General features: G+C 34.9%; 1 protein-coding gene across 1 annotated transcript; it reads left to right on the top strand.

Moving 5' to 3' along the window:
• The first annotated feature begins 3,710 nt into the window (after positions 1-3,710).
• Positions 3,711-22,034, top strand: LOC129233478 (mediator of RNA polymerase II transcription subunit 24-like). The gene is made up of 2 exons (XM_054867498.1): positions 3,711-3,801; positions 18,763-22,034. The coding sequence occupies exon 2, from the start codon at positions 18,772-18,774 to the stop codon at positions 21,823-21,825; it is 3,054 nt and encodes a 1,017-aa protein (XP_054723473.1). The 5' UTR covers positions 3,711-3,801; positions 18,763-18,771; the 3' UTR covers positions 21,826-22,034.

Raw genomic sequence — 22,034 nt, forward strand, 5'->3', positions numbered from 1 at the left:
GAAAAAAAATGTAGATCCGTCACTGCCTATAAATAGCCTAAAACTGTGTTTTTAAAACTTGAATTTCGAAAAACCTTCGGGGAGGGACCCCAAACCCCCTATTCTTTCCTTCGCGTCAATAAAAATGGCATAAAATCTTTGTTTTTAGAAATTTCTAAGGAAGAACTCCCGAAAACCACCTTTTCTAGAAAAAAGCATATTGACTCCAGCGAAAAAAAGATGAGAATGAATCCACGGTCCTCTTGCTTCTTATATAAACCAAAGCCTAAAATCATGTTTTTAGTATGCCAATTTCAGAAATTTTTCGGAGGACAGCAGTCTATCTTGCCTTTAATCGAAATTAATGCATCCCCTTAGTAGCACTGAAGCACGTCTACAATTGCATGTTCCAGACTGCAATATGTAACGAATTCTGGTCAGAGACCCTGAATTTATATATATATATATATATATATATATATATATATATATATATATATATATATATATATGTGTGTGTGTGTGTGTGTGTGTGTGTGTGTGTGTACGTATATATAATGTGTGTACGTATGTATCTGTCGGGTCGGCAAAATGTTAGGAGTCAGTCGGCAAAATCAGTTTCAACACCCCCCCCCCCCAAACGAATGTACCTGGCGACGGCCCTGATAGTCTAATAGGAGTGAGTTCATTTGTATGCTAATGATAATAATATATTCAGTAATATATTCAGAGCTCTAAAAAAATTTTTTTTTTGGCCTTGTTAATTTTGCCTGAATGAACTGATAATTGATAACAATTTGCAGATTGCACCAAAATCTTAATTATATTAAAATGTTCCCTATCAACGGAGTTTACAGCAAATCTATATATATAAAAATGGAGTTTGGTAAATTTGTTCCCTAAGAGCTCAGAAACTACCCGGCAGATTTGGCTGAAACTTTCACCGTTTGTTCAGTTTGGTACTGGGAAGGTTTATAGACCAGTTCGAAAAAAATCCGATTGATAGTTCCCATTTTATTCCAATTTTTGTCCCAATTTTCGCATAAACGCCCCCAATATGGGGGTGGAAAAAACGTGCACATACTAACATTATATGTCCATCGAAAGCGCCAATTTTTCTGCTGAAGATAGCATCTGTTCGAAGTTTCTAAGTTGTATAAAAAACGAGTTATGAGCTTTTTTGTTCCCTGTTCGAAGGCTTTCATCAACCCAAGTCATTATTTAGTGTGTCATCTCAACTCCCAAGAATTGTTGTATTGTTGAATATTTTTGCATTTCGTATGACTTTTTGAGGCTTTTCTCAAGTCAATTCTTAAAGTAACGTTTTTCCACAAGATTGGCTAAAAATAAATGGATTTGGCTGATCATTTTACTTTTAAACGGAACTTATGTAATTAATGGTTTATTATTATTATTTATGCTGATTGGACACTTGCTCACTATATCCAACCAAACAGCAGAAATATCGCCAGAATTTTTTCAAAAAGATTTCAGTAGCTGATGCATTTGGCAGTTTTTTTCCACTGTCGCTGTTTTTGAGCCCAAAGACTACGTAATAATGTTTCTCACCTTTCACCATATAAACAAAATATCGCCAATCAAAGATACTTTAAAAAATATATATATATATATATACCGTGTAAAATAATTCAACAACTAAATTAGGCAAACCCATAAACCGCACAAAAACTTCCTTTAATTTTTCTTTTTGCACGATTTCAAACAATCGCCAAATTTTACTATTTATTTTGGAAACATTTCGGATGAAACCTTTTAGCGCCATTTTATTTAGACCAAAAGTATCTCAGCATCTGGCAACAATATTTCTATACTAAAAATTAGTAAGGAGGGGGAGTATTATTGAAAGGTTGCGTTCGACGAAACTCACCGGTCGACCGGTAAGTAACTGGTTACTAACCAAAGCGTTCTATGATCAACCGGTTACCACAGCGGTTACCATTCTAAGCAGTTGATTGGTTGATTGGAGCACGTGATCATTAGCTGTCACATGATTAACTAACCGGTCGCTCTCGGTCGTGCTCGTCGAACGCACCCAAAGTGTCCCAAAATGATTTTCGCAAATTTGGTAAGATTTTAAACCGCACCAAGTGCCCACAAAAATTGAAATTTCTCAAAATAACTAAAGTAAGTGTAAGGGGAACACGGGCAGCTACATTTTTTAAAACAGTTCGTAAGTCAATAGCCATACAGAGAAGGTTTTAGATTTAAAAAAAAAAAGTACTAACAGATAAATCTTTTTAAACATGTAAAGTTTAATTTCATATTTCGGATTCTTCAAATTTGTATATGCTTAAATGTCGTGCTTTCGTTTCAAATTGAATACTATTTTGTTCTTTATACTTATTGCTATTTTAGTTTAATGAGTAAGGAAGAAGCTCGATTTTTAATCACGTCAAAAAGGTTTGTTTTAAATTCTTTCGCTAAAAACAGAAAACAAGGGCAAGTAACGATTGTTTCTCATAATTATTACTGACCCAGGCAACGCCGGGTATTTTTGCTAGTATTGTATAATTGTAAAGATTTTGAATTCATAGCACCTGTGATAGTTAAGTTACAGGGGAGAGGGGAGCCAAGCCCTTGGCTAGTGCACCCTTTGAACTTGTTCGTTTCCGTTTTTTTACCTTACATTCATGGCATGTGAAGCAATCCGGAAAACTTGCAGAAGGGGTTGCTATTCATATTGTATTGTAATTAACTCTGAATTTGGAGCTGTTCAGAAGTGATTGGTAGTCGGGGGATAGGGTTCCAAACATAACGATGCAGACGGAAATTAAGATTCAGAATAAACCCTACGAAAACGGAAATATTTCACAACACAAAAAACAGTAAATCGTGAAATTAAAACGAACTAAAACTTTAAACAGCAATATTTCGCATTGCAATTTCTACCTCACGATTTAAAGGGGCGGCTCTGTTTACGTTTTACTCGGGGTTGCTTTAATGTATCCAGGTTACCATGTTGTTTAATAGAACGCGCTCGTTTTTATTTTTCATTTCACCAATGTACTGTAATTGGTTTTGTTCGGCGATCCTAGCCGGTTGACCACTGAGTAACCGGTTGCTAACCGCTGCGTTCTATCATCAACAGGTTGCCACATTAATATGAAGCACGTGATCATTAGATGTCACGTGATCGATTCACCGGTAGCTACCAGTTGAGCTCGGCGACCACCAGTCGAACCTCACCGGTCGACTGGTTACTAACCGCAACGTTCTATGATCAACCGGTTACCATTCTAAGCAGTTTGGAGCACGTGATCATTAGCTGTCACGTGGTTAACTAACCGGTAGCTACCGTAACGTAAGCATTGAGAGCGTTTTAAAATTCGCCGCCGGGAACATTGGGCGCCGAGCATTTTAGACGCCGGAAACATTGGGTGCCAAGTATTTTAGGCCCTGGGAATACTGGGCACAATATTCTCGGCGCCCAAAGTTCCCGGCGCCCCAAATGCTCGGCGCCCAAAGTTCCCGGCGCCCAAAATACTCGGTGCCCAAAGTTCCCAGCGCCCAAAATGCTCGGTGCCCAAAGTTCCCGGCGTCCAAAATGCTCGGCGCCCAATCTTCCCATTTCGTATTTTTGTATAATAAATCTTCTCGGGAAAAGAGGTCGGTAAGCAGCGCTACCTAGCGACCTTTAAAGAAACAAATTATTTACTAAGCCTTCGACTTTCTTCCGATTGTTACAGCCGATACAAACGTAGCGCCGATCGCGTCAGGGTATCTTGTTTACAAACGTAGAATGTTAGCGTCATGTTAGTTTCATATGTTACTTCGTAAAAATATTGAGAACAATATACATAGGTAATAATAACATTTTTATATTCATTCATTCGTCTAGATCGCCAAAACTTTATTAGTGCGCTTGTATTAAAGTTCTCTCCCTTTTGAAGTTAGTCGGGCAGTAAATCAACTCTAATTTGCTATTTTTCTGCATTTTAATGTGTGTATAAAATTTAGATGGAAATTTGAAGAAATATTTTAATTAGTCTCAATAGAAATTATATTGTTTTTCTTAACTACATTCATTGAGTTTAACATTTTCTTTCAAACACTAATTTTTGCAATTAGCTTAAATATTTACGAGAAAGCAAAAAACGAAATTGCTGTAACAATACATTTTTTAGAAATTAAAATGTACAGGAAAGCACCTGACTTTTAATCAGATATTATACATTTAGATGAATTATATAACAATGCAATCAGCAGAGGAATGCAGGGCATATCGAAACACTTGACAAAACTTGCTTTCAAAGTAATATATATATATATATACAGGGGTTGATCCAAGTTTTATTTCCCAAGTCCGCATTTTGTGAAAAGTAAAATATTTTTGTGAACTTTCTTTACTTTTGTAAAAATGAATTTGTCATTAATTTGCCTTTTTTCCAGGCAAAACGTAATATCAAAGCATTTTCAGTCGTCATACTCTATTGAGAAGGCTCTAACGAGTATAATAAGAGCAAATGATGTAATATATAAAATAAGATGGTTGGTTGGTTGGTTTTTATATGGCGCAAGAGCAATTATAAAATAAGATGCTTGAAATCCTTAGATTCAATCAAAAATGTGAAAAAGTAATACATTCTAACAAATTTTAATTACCGGGTATCTGCTACGTATATTGAATGGAGCTGCTTTTACGATGCAGAATTTTGTAAATGGGGCCGCTTTTAAGATGTTAAATTTTGTGAAGGGGCCGCAAAGCGGACCTAATATTAGCCTGGATTGACACCTGATATATATATATATATATATATATATATATATATATATGTGTGTACTTTAGAGTTTTTTTTTTTTTTTAATGTCATCATCTATTGGTCATTGTAAATTCTTTATTATCATTTTATCATTCTACTAAGAAGTAAAATGAAATAAAAAATGTTCCAAAGTGCCCATGCATGGCTTATTTTAAAGGGATATTGAGTCAACTATGAGGCTGTTTGGGCCACTACATAATTTTAGTGTTTAATCTGGAGCAAAAATTCATTTTTTCTGTTATAGGGGCGACTGTACAAGCATAGCATATACTGACACCCTGGCTGCGAAATGCCTTTTTTCTTCTTTTTTTTTCTCCTTTTCATTTTTTTTCCGTTGTCATAAAGACTCATGAACCTGTGAAGTATTATGGTGAAAATCGCAAATTCATGCTACAATTTGTTGGTTTTCTATGAAATTTTTAAATGTGTCAAGGACTTTTCAGACACCCTGTATTACAAGTACATGTGAAAATTATAAATATATAACTTACAACTTGAGAAAGTAAATCTTTGTTTTAGCACCATTTTTTTCAGTTTATAATTTTTTAGTTTGTCCATAATAGTGGATTCCTTGCTCAGAGTGTTTTGAAAACACTTTTCTAACGTCTTTTCTCTCTCCTCAATTAATGTGTTTTACATAATTAATATTTATCAATTTCTTGTCGTCCGCAATGTTTATTATTTTGTTGTGTTATTTAACTATTGACTGTTTGTAGGTTGTAGGTAATGGGAGAAATTAGACAGAATAGTTACCTGTTACCCGATTAAGCGGGGCTATATAATATTTCAATGAAATATGGATTTGCTTCATGGCAATTTCGAAATTTGATGTGATATAATTATCAGAATAAAAAGCTATATTCTTTCAAAAGCAAATTTGTCAGGGGGGGGGGCACACATTCTTAGGTAGTAGTAACTTTAATTGTGTTAAGTAGGGTACAAAAACAAATTATATAAAAGGATTTTATTTATTTCAAAAATCAGTTTTTAACAGGGTTGTTTGGTATAAACCACGTTGGTTTCCAACCAAGTGGCTTTTTAAAAAAAACATGTGGTTTTTTTAAAAAACTTCATCATTTCCCCCCAAATGTTTTCATAAATTTTGCATATTATTGCAAAGAGTAAAATCTAATTGATGCAAAGTAACTAGCAAAGTTTTATAGATAAATTACAGATTTAATAAATTTAGAAACTTATATATTTTAAAGTAATGCAAGTCTGCTAAATAGTTTTTCTTTGGTTTTTTTCTTTTTTAAAACCAATGAAGCTTTCCTATTAGGTACATAAATACACAAGGCAGACCAACTAAGTTTTTCTAAAATTATACGGAGAAAAAAATCCAAGTAGCTCTTTTTTTATTTATTCAATTACCATAAGTTTTCAGTCTTTTGCATTTCAAAATATTCCAAAACCGTGTTTTAATCAAGACTTCATTTACTACCTAATTTGCTTGATTACCTAAGACTTATTGAGATAGATTATGTACCATTGAAGCGATGCATAGTGTATATAAATTTTAACGCTAGAATATTTAAATGACAAGAGAAAAATAATAATTAAAGAAGTCCTAGAACACTTAAGGTAGGCAAAAAATTGTGCTTATACCTGCACACCTTTTGCATCCCCGATAAACAATGCAGTCAGAGCAAGAAAAGAAAATATATAAAATTTTGAAAACAGAAAATATTCATGTAAGTCAGTGCTCTTATGAAAAAAATGTACTGCCAAACTTGCACCTTTCAAAAAACTTTTCTTGTAAAACCAATATTATAAAAGAAGTCTCATGTATGAATGATGGAAGAATCAATAAAAATTAATTTTTATGAGGCTTCATTATAAAAATACAGTGAAACTTCGGTAAGTCGAACTTCGATGAGCCGAAAACTTCGGTAAGCCAAAGTGAAGATTTAGGAACAAATCTGATATACCCCCCTCTTGGCGACTTTTTCCTGTTGGCGCCAAAAAAGCGTCGCCAAGAAAACTATGTATGACGTCATATGTCATACATCGTTCTTAGCGATGCTTTTTTAGCGCCAACAGGAAAAATTCAAATTATGTCATTAATTATTTAATGAAATTAATGCATTAATTTTTTTCCGTTGTTTCTCCGGGATACGAGCCCTCGGTCTCATAGTACTTTCGTAATGAGACCTCGGCTCGCCGGCCCTGCCTCGGTCTCATTACGAAAGTACTATGACACCTCGGGCTCGCCAGGACCTCGCTGCCGCTCGGTCCGTTATCCCTCCGACTTTTAATATACATCACAGTCGGATATAAGTCACAGATCTCCTCCGTTCAGTATACAATAAAGTCACAGATTTTATGTGAAATTAACACCATTTTTGTGCTACAAAAATGCCAACCAGACCAAAATACAAACTACCAGAAACACACTAAAAACACAATAATTCAAAATATGTTCACTTACCTAACCTCTTTATTTTCAATTAGTTTAAATATAAAAAATCTATTTAGGACTCCGGTACGTCCAAACGTTGGACGACCTGACGAAAAAGAAAAAGAAGATTCATTCAAAAATTTCAATTGATACATTTGGACAACATCACAAACCGAACTCATAATTAAAATAGAAAATTCAACTAAATTAACATTAAAAAACAACAAGAAAAAGAATACTCTAAAATAAAGTTTGAATTTAAACTTTATTTTAGAGTATTCAACTTAAAATCTCCCTAAGAGCGAAACATATGAGCACCTACCTCCTAAAACACATACACGTGCAAAAACAAGCTTAGAGAAACTACTTTCCAGCGTTCAAGTTGCAAAACCAGGGTTGCCAAGTTATCGCCTTATTGGCGATTTTCGTATCGAGCGAAAAATTAAAATCTCGCCAAGAGGGGGGCATATCAGAGGAGAGCCAAGATTTATTCCCGGTCTTAACTCAATGGAGAATCAATGTTATTTATTTTTGATAAGCCGAAGTTGGTTGAGTCGAAATATTCGATAAGTCAAATTTTATTTCGTGACTGTCGTCAAAGTTTTTTTGCTAACGTAACTAACTTTATAAGTCGAAATTGTGTTGTTTTTTTTTTTTTTTTGCTTTGCAAAAAGTATGAACAAAAAGAAAAAAATCGGCATTGCATCAAAGGCGTCTAGACAAAGTGGATCAAATAAATCTCGAACACCGATTATTTGCACATAATTTGGCAAGTTTTTTTTTTCGCTTAAATTATTGCTTACTTCATTTCTTTTGGTAGAAAAGAAAAACCTGCTCATAAGGGAAGTCACAGCTTTTATTTAGTGCAGTCAGAAAATTAAGTGGGAAATTTGCACACAAGTATTAAACATAGTTCATGAACGCAGTAGAATACATATACTGTCAGTTTTTCAAGAGAAGGCACTTAGCCACGCCCCCTCTAACACAGAGTTCCAATTTATGCGGGGGTGATCAGTAAGCAAATCGATGCTCTTCTGAAGGAGACAAACCAGAAAGATTTAACTTGGGCGTGAATTTTAATTTGCAAAAAAGTCTTTAGTGTCATTTACATCACCTGCTTCTCTTGTCTCTTGTCATTTTAGTTATTCTTCCAATTTAAAAACTTCTGCTTTTAAAACAGAATACTATGTTCTGAACATACCTTCTGCCAAATCCAGCGAAATAGAATCATCGGATACCACGTGACGGGGGAGAAGTCAAGTGCCTTCTTGTGAAAAACAGACAATACATGCATTATTCAGTCTCCCTCGATAATGAACACCCCCATAATCTGAGCACTTTTGTTCAGTCCCATGAGTGCTCAGAATAGAGAGAATCCAGTATACCTCGTCATTAGTTGGTAGAAAAGGATAACATCAGGTTGGGAAGGTGTCTCAACAACATGTTTTATTTAATAAATAAATAAAATAAAATAAAAACTGCATAGAGGTACAATATCTACACTTCGACTCACTTGGAGTACCATTTCTATCTGTGAAACCCATAACAGAGTTGAAGACGAAACACCTAACAAAAAAAGTTTCAGCCATTTTTTGATTGGTAGTGCGAGAAAAAACTATGGTACAAGAAAAGCAGCAGATGTATTGCATATTTTTATAGAATCCCATCCGAATGTCCCTGATTCCCTGTTTGAGGTTTTGAAAGTATCTGAGGACTATGAAATGAGAGAAAAATTTTCTACTCAAAGCAAAGTTTGATAACAGATTAAAAAAAAAAAAAGAAAGAAAGAAAGTAAAAATTGTTATATCATACATAAAACTATAAACTTGTTTTCCAGTCTATACAAGCTCTTGAATTTATAGAACTACAGGGTTCGTACGGGTCATGGAAATCCTGGAAAGTCATGGAAAAAAAATAAACAAATTTCAGACCTGGAAAAGTCATGGAAAATTATTTTTGGTCATGGAAAAATTTAAATTTCATGGAAAAAGTTCCAGATGAAATGCATTATTCTTTTTTTAATTTTTATTAAAAAGCGCGAAGTTAGCAAGCGCAGCAACGCAAGCATGCTGATTTCCTTCCCCTCCCTCCGATAGTGGAAGGGGAAATTCTATTTTTAGCATCAGGCTTTTGGGGCCCCAGAATCCTTTGCGCGGATTTCAGAGTGAGGCAGGAGTGGGAGCAGGTGGGGGTATTCGGGCCGCGGCCAGATTGGCTACTTTTTCAGTATGCTCACTTCTGAAAGGGCGCCAAACTTAAACTAAAATCTGTACGAAAAATCGCCGATTTTTCCACATTTTTTCTTTTTCTGAACAAAAATAACTTTCAGTTGAAGTTAAGAGAAAAAAAAGAGCGACTTTTTCTCTCTCTGGCTACTTTTGGGGGCATTTTTAACTGTTTTCTCTCTTAAATTTCTGGCAACCCTGTGCCTTTAGTGAATTGAGGAATGAGATAATGCGATATTTCTGTGGCTTGATTTGCATTCAATATCGAAACCGAAACCATGTGAATGTGTTATATTTATCCTTTAAAAATTGCGTTAGCTGAATTCTTTAATTTTTAAATAATTTTTCCATTTTATTTCATTTTTCTCTTTCCATTACTGAAGATGTCCGGTAAGGTACTTTTGTTTTTCATCAGCATGGAACATGTTTTTGCTAAAATTTGTAACTTGAGCCAGTCTAAGTAAAAAAAGGAATATGCCTGGAAAATGTGTTTTTAATTACAATTGGATGATGAAGGAGGAATTTTCAGATTGGGTGCTAAATGATGAGAATAAATTTCGAGCACAATGTTCATTGTGCAGGAAATCATTTGATATCTCAAATATGGGAGAAGCAGCCCTAACCAGTCATGCAAAATCTAAAAAACATAAAGATAATTTAAAAGCAAAAAATACACCAAATTTAAGATTGCAAAATTTTTTTCAGAATGAAGCTTCAACATCTAAACAGAGCAACAAAGAAATTGCTACTTGCACTAAAGCAGTTAGTTCAAGCTCTAAATGTAAACTGTCCGTCATTGGTAATGACGTTCTCTCTTCAGAAATTTTATGGGCCTTGTATGTCATTGACAATCACATATCATACAATTCTTGCAAAAATTTTAACTTAGTTCTTCAGAAAATGTGTCCTGATAGTGAAATTGCAAAACAGTTTTCATGTGGTGAAAAAAAGTGTGCGTATTTATGCCGTTTTGGGATCGCCCCTGTTGTATCCTTCCTTATTCATCTTAGTTGGAAGGTAGTGCGTGGGTTTACTTAAGTAACGAACATCGAAACCGCTTACGAACAACACATACTTTACTGGCACAAGCACACAAAATTACATACATCTTAAAACGGTGAAAGCACTATTCATTCTCAGTTACAGTTAGATCTCGATCCAGTTTACATTCTCATACAGTCACAGTTAAAGTTAATAGCATTAAGACACTACATCCCTCCCCCCAAAGTCCTTATAACTACAGATCAAGTCTCTTTGGAGGCTTTCTGATTCGAGTTGATCGTCGAAGCACTGGAGTTAGTTCAGCAGCTGGCAAGGGCTTGGGATCTGGAGCAGCTGTAGGCATTATTGTCTTTCTGGATGGACTTCTTGGATCGGGGTACACCACAGGTGAGTTTGGACAAACATTGGAGCTAGCGGGTTCATCAGAATCTCGGGAAGCCTCGCAAACGGACTCCCTATTTGGCTCGGATTGAACCGTGGACGATTCCTGTACCCTGTATCTAGGCACTGTACTCTGTGACGTCTCGGACTCGGATACTGCAGTGTTGCGTATCTGGTCGATGTGTCTCTTCCATAACTGTCCGTTAACAACTATGATGTAATGCAGGTGACCATCTCTACTGACGACTGTACCGAATTTCCACCTTCTATCTCCTTGGCGATAATTCCGTACAGCGACTCGATCACCGGTATTGAAAAATCGATCTCTGAAACAAATATCTTTTTTTCGTCTTAGATCTATCTGGTGTCGAACATCGGGTATGAGCAGATCAATTAATGTCCTTATCTCTCTCTTCATAAACATGAATGATGGGCTTTGTTGGGTAGTCATGTTTGGAGCTTTGCGATATTGCATTAAAAACGTGTTTATTTTTTGACGAAGGGAACCTGGGAAGTCAGACATCGCCCTTAGCGATTGTTTAACGGTATATACATACCTCTCTGCCTGACCATTACTAGATGGCTTATAAGGAGCACAAGTTTTATGTACAATACCATTGCATTTCAGGAATTTTTCAAACTCTTCTGATTTAAGCTGCGGTCCATTATCACTGACAAGGGTAATGGGTAACCCATATCTCGAAAAACACTCTCTTAGGCATTCGTTGGTGTTTGCAGAAGTAATTTTCTTCATAGGAAATACTTCAAGCCATTTGGAGTACGCGTCCACTACGATAAATAACATGTGTTCGAAAATTGGGCCAGCAAAATCTATATGAATTCTCTCCCAGGGTGCACTTGGATATTCCCAGTAGTGTGTTTTAACTTTTGGGGAATCAGCTTTATGCTTTGCACATTCTGTGCAGCTTCTTACTATCTCTTCAATATCCTTGTCAATATTCTTCCAATAGATGTATGAGCGGGCTATGCCCTTCATTTTCACCATACCCAGATGGCCTGTGTGGAGATCTTCAAGTACTCTTCTTTGGTAGCATTTTGGAATGCACACCCTGGATCCACGTAAGATGCATTCATCTTCTACAGCAAACTGGGCAGTGTCATCTCCCTTCCCTCTTACATGCTTCCCTGATTTTAAGGCATGATAGATGGGCTTTAGCTCTTCATCAAGCTTGGATTCTCTAGCAAGATCCTTTGAAGTAATTGGCAAAGTCTCAATTTGGCACATTTGAAACATAGATATTTCATCTCTCAGATCTAAATCTTCTGATTTTAAAGGAAGTCGTGATAAGAAGTCTGCATTACCATGCTCAGCAGTGTTCCGATATATAATGTCAAATTGGTACGCTTGTAAAAATAATGCATAATGCAATAATCTTGTTGCTGACAATACAGGAAGACCTTTTTTGCAACTAAATATGGCAACAAGAGGTTTATGATCAGTGACCAGAGTAAATCTTCTACCTTTTAAGTATAAATAAAATTTTTTTATTCCCCAAATAATTCCCAAGGCTTCCTTATCTATTTGAGAATATCGCTGCTCCGTTGGGGTCAATGTTCGAGATGCAAATGCAATAGGATGTTCAGATCCGTCGGGAAATTGGTGCGCAAGGACGGCGCCTAAGCCAACAGGTGAAGCATCTATTGACAAGATAACTGGTAAGCTAGGATCGTAATGAGCAAGGACTCTGTCCGAACATATTTCTTTCTTGATTTTATCGAATGCTTCAGAACATTCCGCATCCCAATTCCATTGAACCCCCTTACGGGTCAATTGATGCAACGGATATGCCAATGTTGCAATATCTTTCGAGAATCAACCATAAAAATTTACAAGTCCCATAAACGACTGAATCTCTTGAACATTTTGGGGAGTTTTTGCCTTCATAATAGCTAAAATTTTGTCATCTGTTTTTGACAAGCCCTGAGCATTGATTTTGAACCCGAGGAATTGTATTTCACTTTGGAAAAATTTGCTTTTTTTATTATTTAACTTTAGGCCATGTAGCCGACATCTTTCAAAGAATTTTTCTAACTTTTGGCAATGGGTTTCTATATCGGGCGTAGCAATGCGAGCATCATCAAAAAATACTTCTACCCCATCTAAATCCTTAAATACAGATTCAATGTAGCGCTGCCATACCGCTGGTGCGGCATTCACCCCATACATTAAACGTTTACAAATGTAGAGGCCTTTGTGAGTGCTTATTGTGAGGAGTTTTTGACTCTCTTCGTGCATTTCCATCTGCAGATAAGCTTGACTAAAGTCAATTTTAGAAAAAACTCTACCCCCACTGAGTGATGAAAAAATTTCCTCTACTCGCGGCAAGGGGTATTGCTGGACTTTAAGATTTTTATTCAGCGTGACTGAATAATCAGCACATAATCGTATGCTGCCATCTGCCTTAACAATTGGTACTATTGGGGTCGCCCAGTCACTTGTTTCTGTTTTTTCTATAATGCCTTCCCTCTCAAGTCTATCGATTTCTTCTTCAACTTTATTCTTAAGAGCGAAAGGTACAACGCGTTGTCTGCAAAAAATAGGTTTTGCATCCGGCTGCAGCTCTAATTTGCATTTATAATTCTTTATTTTCCCAACACTCGAATTATCAAAAATATCTGCATACTTGTTAAAAAGTAATTTTAAACGATCATTTTCAGCTCCAGTTGTTTTGACATGTTTGATGCCTGCCCAGTCAATATTAATTTTGTGTAACCATTCTCGACCAAAGATCGTGTCTAAATCTTGTTCTACTAGGTAAAGATTTAATTCCTGTTGCTGATTATGATATTTAACATCTACTGTTAGGTATCCCAGAGGTACAAGAGAATTTCCATTGTACGTCTTAAAAACTAAATTAGTAGGAGAAAGTTCCTTTCCAGAAATTTTCCGGAATTTTTTTATGCTCATGACTGATACAGTTCCCCCTGTGTCCAGTTCCATCTGCACTGGTGTATCATCAATGGAAACCGAAATCATTATTGGAGGTTGTTTTGGTTCCTCCTTTAAGTTTGACTTTAGTGTCACTTCGTACATGGGTACGCTATTTATATTGTTTTCCCCCACTTGCTTCTGTTTTACAAAATTCTTTTTGGTTTTGGGTGTTCTCTGGGCAGCAAAACAAGCTACTTTAATATGCCCTATTTTCCCACAAAAAAGACATTTTGCAGTCTTAAATTTGCATAAATTCGGAGAATGATCCTTCGAAAGGCATCTATAGCACGGTTTTTCAATTTTCACTGCCGACTTTTGAACTTTCGTTTTGTTTACGGGCTGTTTCGTATAACTTTTAATTGAATGTATTACGTTCAATTTCGTACCAATAATAGCATTTGAGCTTTGAGAAGCTTTTTCCATAGCCGAAGCAATAGCTAATGTTTTAGATAATTCCAAATCATCTTCTTCGAACAGTCTATCTAAGGTTGTTCTATCCCGTAACCCACTTACGAAAACGTCTCGGAGCATTGTATTTAACATGTTTTTATCATAATTACAAGGTACAGCTAGCGATCTTAATTCCGCTATGTAAGCACTTATGCTTTCCCCTTCCTGTTGTTTTCTGTTTAAGAACATATGTCTGCTTGGAATTATGAGCGGTTTAGGATTTAGATGTTCCTTAAGAATATCAATAAGAGTATCGAAATCTTTTTCAGCAGGATTTTCTGGAGCAAGCAAATTTTTTAGCAAATTATACAACTTAGCCGATAGGCTAGAAATCAAGGTTTTACCTCTTTTAATTTCCGCAACATTCTGAATATCTAAAAATGCTTTAAAGCGCTCAATAAATGAATCAAATGATTCTGACGTTTCGTCATATTTATCAAACTGAACACCAGTTACTTTCGATTTTGAATCTGGTTGTTCTTTCGTTTGTAAAGCTTCCATAAGCATTTTATTTTGCTCAATTAATTGCTGAACTAGTTGCTCCATGACAGATTTTTCTCAATTGGAAATATATCAGAATTAATAATTCCTACCTTGAGCTGTCTTCAGTTTAATAAACCTAATCCTTACTTGATTTCGCACTCTTTATACTCTCAAACATCGTCGCCAGTTGTTGTATCCTTCCTTATTCATCTTAGTTGGAAGGTAGTGCGTGGGTTTACTTAAGTAACGAACATCGAAACCGCTTACGAACAACACATACTTTACTGGCACAAGCACACAAAATTACATACATCTTAAAACGGTGAAAGCACTATTCATTCTCAGTTACAGTTAGATCTCGATCCAGTTTACATTCTCATACAGTCACAGTTAAAGTTAATAGCATTAAGACACTACAGCCCCATACTTTAAATCTCTTCTTATGCAATCCTTAAAGCAACAAGATGGTTATGTTTTGCTCTTTGATGAGACACTGAACAAAAAAATGCAAAAGAAGCAGATGGATTTGTATATACGTGTATGGGAGGAAGACTGTGTGGTTACAAAATACCTGGATTCAAGTTTTCTCGGCCATGCAACGGCAGAAGTAATGTTGGAGAAACTTAATGAAACTTCAAGCATTAAATGGGTTACCATTAGCTAACGTTGTGCAACTGTCGATGGATGGGCCAAATGTTAACTGGAAACTGTTCGATTTGTTGCAGAAGCAACTTAAGTCAAATTATGACTCTAAAGTATTAAATACTGGCAGTTGTGGGCTTCATATTGTAAATGGAGCTTTTAAAACAGGTTCTGAAGCATCTGATTGGAAAATTAAAAAGTTACTCTCAAATATGTATTTCCATTTTCATGATAGCCCAGCCAGACGGGAAAATTTCTTTAATGTAACGGATTCATCTGTTGTTCCACTTCAATTCTGTGCTCACCGGTGGGTCGAAAATGTAATAGTGGCTGAAAGAGCCCTGGAAATTTGGGATAATTTAATAGTTTATGTAAACGCGATTAAAACAGGAAAGTTAAAAGATCCAAAAAACAAATCTGGGGATATATTAAAAGACTTTGCCATTGATTTGTTAACTCCTGCAAAAATTTCATGCTTCCTTTCAATTGCTAAGCTTTTCCAACCTTTCCTAATGAAATATCAAACAGACAAGCCAATGTTACCCTTCCTCTCTGATGACATTAAATCTTTATTAAAAAATCTTTTCGTTCGATTTTTAAAACCAGAAGTGTTGAATAAGTGTACCAGTGTTGTAAATTACTTTAATATTGATTTAAGTAATACAAACAATCACTTAGATTACTCTAAAGTTGATGTTGGATTTTCAGCCGATAAGCTGATTAAAAGTTTAAAGAATTCAAAAAAATTTCTGATAGAGATTACATGCAGTTCAAAATGGAAGCAAAAAATTTTTTATTGGAAGCTTCAAAGAAACTACTAGAACACAATCCTTTAAGATATATAATAGTTCGAGAAATTTCTTGTCTAGACCCCCAAAAACTGAAGAACAAAGATTTATGTTTGAATAAAATGAAAAACATTCTGAAAGTTTTAGTCGAAAACAGCAGAATTTCAGAACATAATTGTGACGCTATAATTTGCGAATTTCGGACTTTTCTGGATAAGGCAAATACTTCTTCAGAAATAATGCAGTTTGATGCTGAAAAAGATCGACTGGATTGTGTTTTTTATAATTTTTTTAAAGAGAAGAAGAACTACAATCAGCTCTGGAAAGTCCTAAAAATGTTGCTGCTATTGTCCCATGGGCAAGCAAGTGTAGAGAGGGGTTTTTCAGTAAACAGGCAATTAGAGGTGGAAAACATGCAGGATGAAACTCTTGTAGCCCAGAGACTGATTACTGACCATATAAATTCTGTTGGTGGAATTTTGAATGTAAATATCTCGAAAGAAATGCTTACATCAGCAGCATTAGCCAGGCAAAAATATATGCAGCACCTCGAAGATTTAAGAAGCAAAGAAAACAGCAGTATTTTAAAAAAGAGAAAAGATTGTATGCAGGACGAAATACAGAAGTTAAAGAAACAGAAACTAACTCTTCAAACGGATATTGCAGAATTAATTAAATCTGCTGATAATCTTGCAGAAGAAGCAAAACAGACAAGAAATATTAAGTTGATTATAAAATCAAACAGTTTTAGAAAAACAGCCAGGGAAAAAAAACAAGCCCTAGAAAATTTAGATAATGAATTGGATTTAAAAATCCAAGAATTAAAAAAAATGTAATGAAATAACTTTTTTTAAAAAATTAATTTTATTTCTTTTTATTTATTTATTTATTTATTTATTTTTTTTTGATCTATTAATGTGTATAAGAAAAACTGCTGAAGAAAAAATTTATCTGGACCTTGAACAAAATTTGCAATGTCAAGAATTTTAAATGAAGAATGTTGTGAAATATACTTTATAAGAATATTACTTGTGCTATTCTAAAATTGAAGTGAAAATTCATGCGGAAGATACTGAAAGAAAAAAAGTGTTTTAGAAGTTAAACTGGGTGTATGGTGATTCGACTTAAAATTTTTTTTACGAGCAGAGTAAGTTACATTGCATATAGTTTTCTTATAAATGATGACTACTTGATTTCTGTCCTTCATAAATATTTTATGTGTCCAATGCTTTATGTCATTGTCAAAAACGTCAGTAAATGTTTTCATCAACAAGATTTCTAAATTAAAAATTTTAATGCACTTTTCTTTTTTTATTATATTTTCTTATTATTGATATTGAATATTACTATTCATTCAAAATGTTTTCTAAAAACATCCAATGCATGAATGTGAAAAAAGACTAAAATCTAGGTTCATGTAACAAGGTCATGAAATTTTTTTTCGGAGTCATGAAAAAGTCCTGGAAAAGTCATGGAATTTTTTTGTCTTCATAGAGTATGAACCCTGGAACTATATTCTACATTTATTATGTCAAGTATATATCATCGTTTAAAGCAACAGTAAGACATCTAATCCCAGGAATAACAGTAAGATATCCTACTGTTCCCTTGAAGCGACAATATTATCTTTGATACATTACTCTATCACTTTTTTGCTCATATTTTAAATTTAATGAGTGTCAGTGGTGGTATTTATTTTTTCTATATAGTTTGCTTTTCTTATTCGTTGTGCCGAATTTTCGATAACTTCGCTGTCCCTGCAACTTCGACTTATCGAAGTTTCACTGTATGTTAAAAGAGTATTTTAATACTGAAGCTCTTAACTATTTTTTTTTTTCTTTGATACAAAAATTGTGTTCCTAAATACATTAAACCAGGAGAAATAATGTCTGCAACGGATAACATAATGATTTTCTTAAAACCTACTTGTGTTGGCTCTATATAATTGCAGTCATTGATACATTAGATAAATAAATTACATGATTTGTAACATTTTTTTAAAATCTTTAAACAAAATATGCATTGATCTTATGATTTTTTAAGTTTTGTAATGCACATCAGACTTGTGATTCATTTGTAGATACTGCAAAATACTTCCCATGTTTTAGAATGCGTGATTTTAATTTTACTTTTTTTTGTCGTAGATAGCTTCATTATGAGGAAATTAATTTACAAGAATTTATTCTTGGTTATTTGTAATGAATAATGCCTGAATTATCACAGTAAATCATTTCTTTGATTACTTATACCAAGGCCCATTTATTTTTATAATAAAAATTTTCAAACAATATACTCCTATAGAAATCCTAGAGGAGAGGATATATATATCCTCTCCTCTACGTATGAGAAAGTGAAATTGCAAGATTTTACTCTTAATTACTCAATTAATTTACAAAGAAATTAGTACAAATATGAATATTAAACATTCCTTAACAATTAATTGATAAAATCTTCATGCGTTTCCTAAAGTAAAATTGTTTTTCTTACAAATGGTATTTAAACCAAATAAACCTGGTTTAAACCAAAAAAAAACCTGTTTTTTTACCAACCCTGGTTTTCAAATGCCAAATTGCTGTTCTTGCTCTTCATTCATACTTTTTTCATTTTTAATACACAAATTATTTGAGTAATAATCTTTTAAATGAGCTTGAAGTGATTCAGATGTTGCTTTTTTTTTCAGGTGCTTAAAATGGATACTAGCAAGACAAGAAGCATCAAATCACTTTTGTTGCAAGCATGGCGTGAAAGATGGTCCGATGTCACGTGGGGCATCCGCATTAAAAGTGTCCTTCCTCGAGGGGTAAGCGGAGATGTGTATGATTTAGCAGACTGCATTTTGCAACAAGCTCTTGTAGGCCCAGGACCAAATAATTTGTTTATGTCATATTTAATGCATTCATTAAGTTCTCGTGTTGTATCTTATGGTGCGGTTTTATCAAGTATTGGAAGGTATCAAAGTTTCTATAAACCTTATTGCATATTAAGTCTTTTAGAACTGTTGAAGACTTTTCAGTCTCGGATTGGGTGTCATGGTAACGAAGAAGAATGCATTGCATTGTGCAAAGCTGTTGTAAGTGTAACCCATTGGCTTTATTCATGTGTCTTCAATTCCATTACAAAGTTGGCTGAATTGAAACAAAGTCCGGAACATATATCTATCATGGAAAAATCTTATGAAGCACTTTTTTACTTCAGTAATTCAACATTTATAAAATCTCTGCTTTTTGTGGGCAAGTTTGAAGATCAGGGAATGTATGCTCAAATGTTGCAAAAACATAGAGAACTTGAAAACAAAATAAATCAAGTTCCCAGTGCAACTAACGTACCTAAAGAAACAATTGAGGGTGCTTTGAGCTTAGTCGGTTCAGTTGATCTGTTACCAATGGTACCTTCAGAACAAGCACCAAAAACCAACAAAAAACTTCAGCTGATAGCAAGTACAATAAACATAATGGTTGGAATTGATGCTATTTTAAACCCTGCCAGTGATATTAGTGCATTTGTGAATCAACTGCTATTGTTAAAGAAATTACAGAGTTTCACTTTGTCTCAGTTATATTGTGAAATAATCCGTGCTTGCTTTATTGGAATTACTGATACTGCTGCTACTAATGAGGAATTGAAGTGGTATGCATTTACTTTTCTAAAAGTTCCTCATTTAATATCGCATATTCATAAATTAGTAGAGGATGAAGACGATGCTTTAGAGAAAGGGATAGACATACTGTTACAATATACATTTCTTCTTGATCTTACTGATGTCAGAAGCAATTGTGATTGCTTGCAATATCTGTGTAATGAATTTCTTAAAGTTGGTATGTTGACCGAAGTTCAAGTGCGCAAAATAATTGCTCGAAGGCAGAGTGAATCATTCAAGTACTGTGCTCCAAAACAAAGTCAGCAAAGTGGACAAGCTAATGCCACTTTAATCCTCAGAGCTGAGCCTACTGTCATCAGTATTTTGAAATCATTGGATTCAGATTATTCTAAAATTCAAGATGCACTTTTAGGAGTTTTGTGCCACATGGTGCCAGGAAAAAATTTCGAGTTGATTCTTTCTGCAGCAGCTGCTACGGGAAAACTTCACACTTTTACCAGTAAATTAATACAATTCAATGATTATAATAAATATATTAGTGCTGAATCTGTTAAAGCAGCACAGACAAGAGCTTTTTTGTTTGATGTTACCTTTTTATTACTTTGTCATATCACACAATATTATGGCATTGAAATAGTTACTGGCCATACTGATAAAAAGGATTCTTTTTTTGTACAATGGGCATCTCAGTGTGTAGCTGAAGGAGGCAAATTCAAGTGTCCAGAGTTGTTGTTATCCAGATGTGACCAAAATAATGTTGATATCCTTCTTTCTCAGTTTCTGAACACAGAGCAGGAAATCAAAACTCATCAAGTAAAATGGCATGATGTTTGCATGAATGCACCGGCAGCTGCTCGGGAAATTCTTCTTGCCTGGGAGCATGGTGCTTTATCTACGGAAAAAGTCAAAATTATCCTCGATCACATCAAGGGACAGTTATGCTTTTTGCCAGTTTGCATATCAGCATGGCTTTGCAATTACATCAATGTTCTTCACCATGAAGAACGTCTTAAACCAATGAACATGCTTCAGCAGTTCATGGCCCCTTTATCTGAATCAGGAACTTCACCTGGCGAGTCGCCCTCGGGTCGCCAGACTCCACAAATGCCGGGTACTGACCAAGGCAATACTTACTACACTGAGAGGTCAACTTTGATGATCGGTATCATCAATAAAATGATGTATGATGTACATCCACCTTCCCAAACAAAGTCGAAAGTTACTCCTATCATACCGCATGGTTTGACTGTATGCACGCCTTTGGGAGAAATACTGGATGAAATTTTCAATAATGTGCAATCGCAGGGTTGGCTGGATTTGAAATCTATTCGTTATTTCGATACTTTACTTTGTGTTGGGGGAGCCAGATGGCTGTGTGAAGTTCTTGTTCGCAGAGTTCTGAGTTATCAGTATTTAAATGACATCAACAGAACGGTGGACATGATTTTAGGTATATTTTACTTAGACATTGAGCAGTGTGCTTTAGCATTATTATTGCATGTCTTGCCTTTCTATCTTTATAGTGAAGCACATCAAGAACAGTTATCTGAGCCTTTTGGAACAGCATTGTCTCGTTTAACCGTAATTACAACCTACGCTGCTCTTAAGTCAAGACAATGTGCTTCCGTTAACGGCATAAAGGCTGGATGTAAGAGAAGTCATAGAGAAGTAGATATTGATGACACAAGAGACCACAGTGAGCATAGTAGACCCAGCAAAATACACAGGAGCAATGCTGAATTGTTAGAAGACACGCCTTTTGAGCTTCAGTCACTAAGTGATGATCATTTAAGAAATGCGATTGCTAATCCTATTAATAAAGCTATTGCCGATTTGATGAGGACTTTGTTGGTTATAGCTTCAGATGCTACAATCAGTGCAAGGTCTCACTTTCCAATTAGATTTCTTGAACAAGTTGTACTGTGTGCTAAAGATCAGGCCTCAGCTATGCTGCAGTTTATGCCCTTAGGATTGGTGGGTTTGTTGTTGAAAAAATTTCCTGAGGAATTTAATCATGAGCTAATACTTGCTGTTAGTAGCATGCAAAGTCCCAGGGCACGTAAAGTTGCTGCGTTAAGTCTTTGCCAATTGACTATTGCCCAGAACAGACTTACTTGCAAAAATCAATGTTGGCTTGGTTTGTAAACCTTGTGTTTTTTTTTTTTAAATATTTATTTTAAATATCATTTAAAGCTGTTGAGAATATTTTATGGCTTTAGATATCATGAAATTACTTTCTACATTATTTGTTTTTTACTTGTTTGTGCACATGTATACCAAATTTCATTTTTTTTTGAAAATTTTCCTCTTCAGAATGATGAAAGAAGGGTGGAAAGAAATGTGGCAATTTTAAA

This window comes from Uloborus diversus, unplaced genomic scaffold (genome assembly GCF_026930045.1).
Source record: "Uloborus diversus isolate 005 unplaced genomic scaffold, Udiv.v.3.1 scaffold_447, whole genome shotgun sequence".
NCBI classification, from domain to species: domain Eukaryota; kingdom Metazoa; phylum Arthropoda; class Arachnida; order Araneae; family Uloboridae; genus Uloborus; species Uloborus diversus.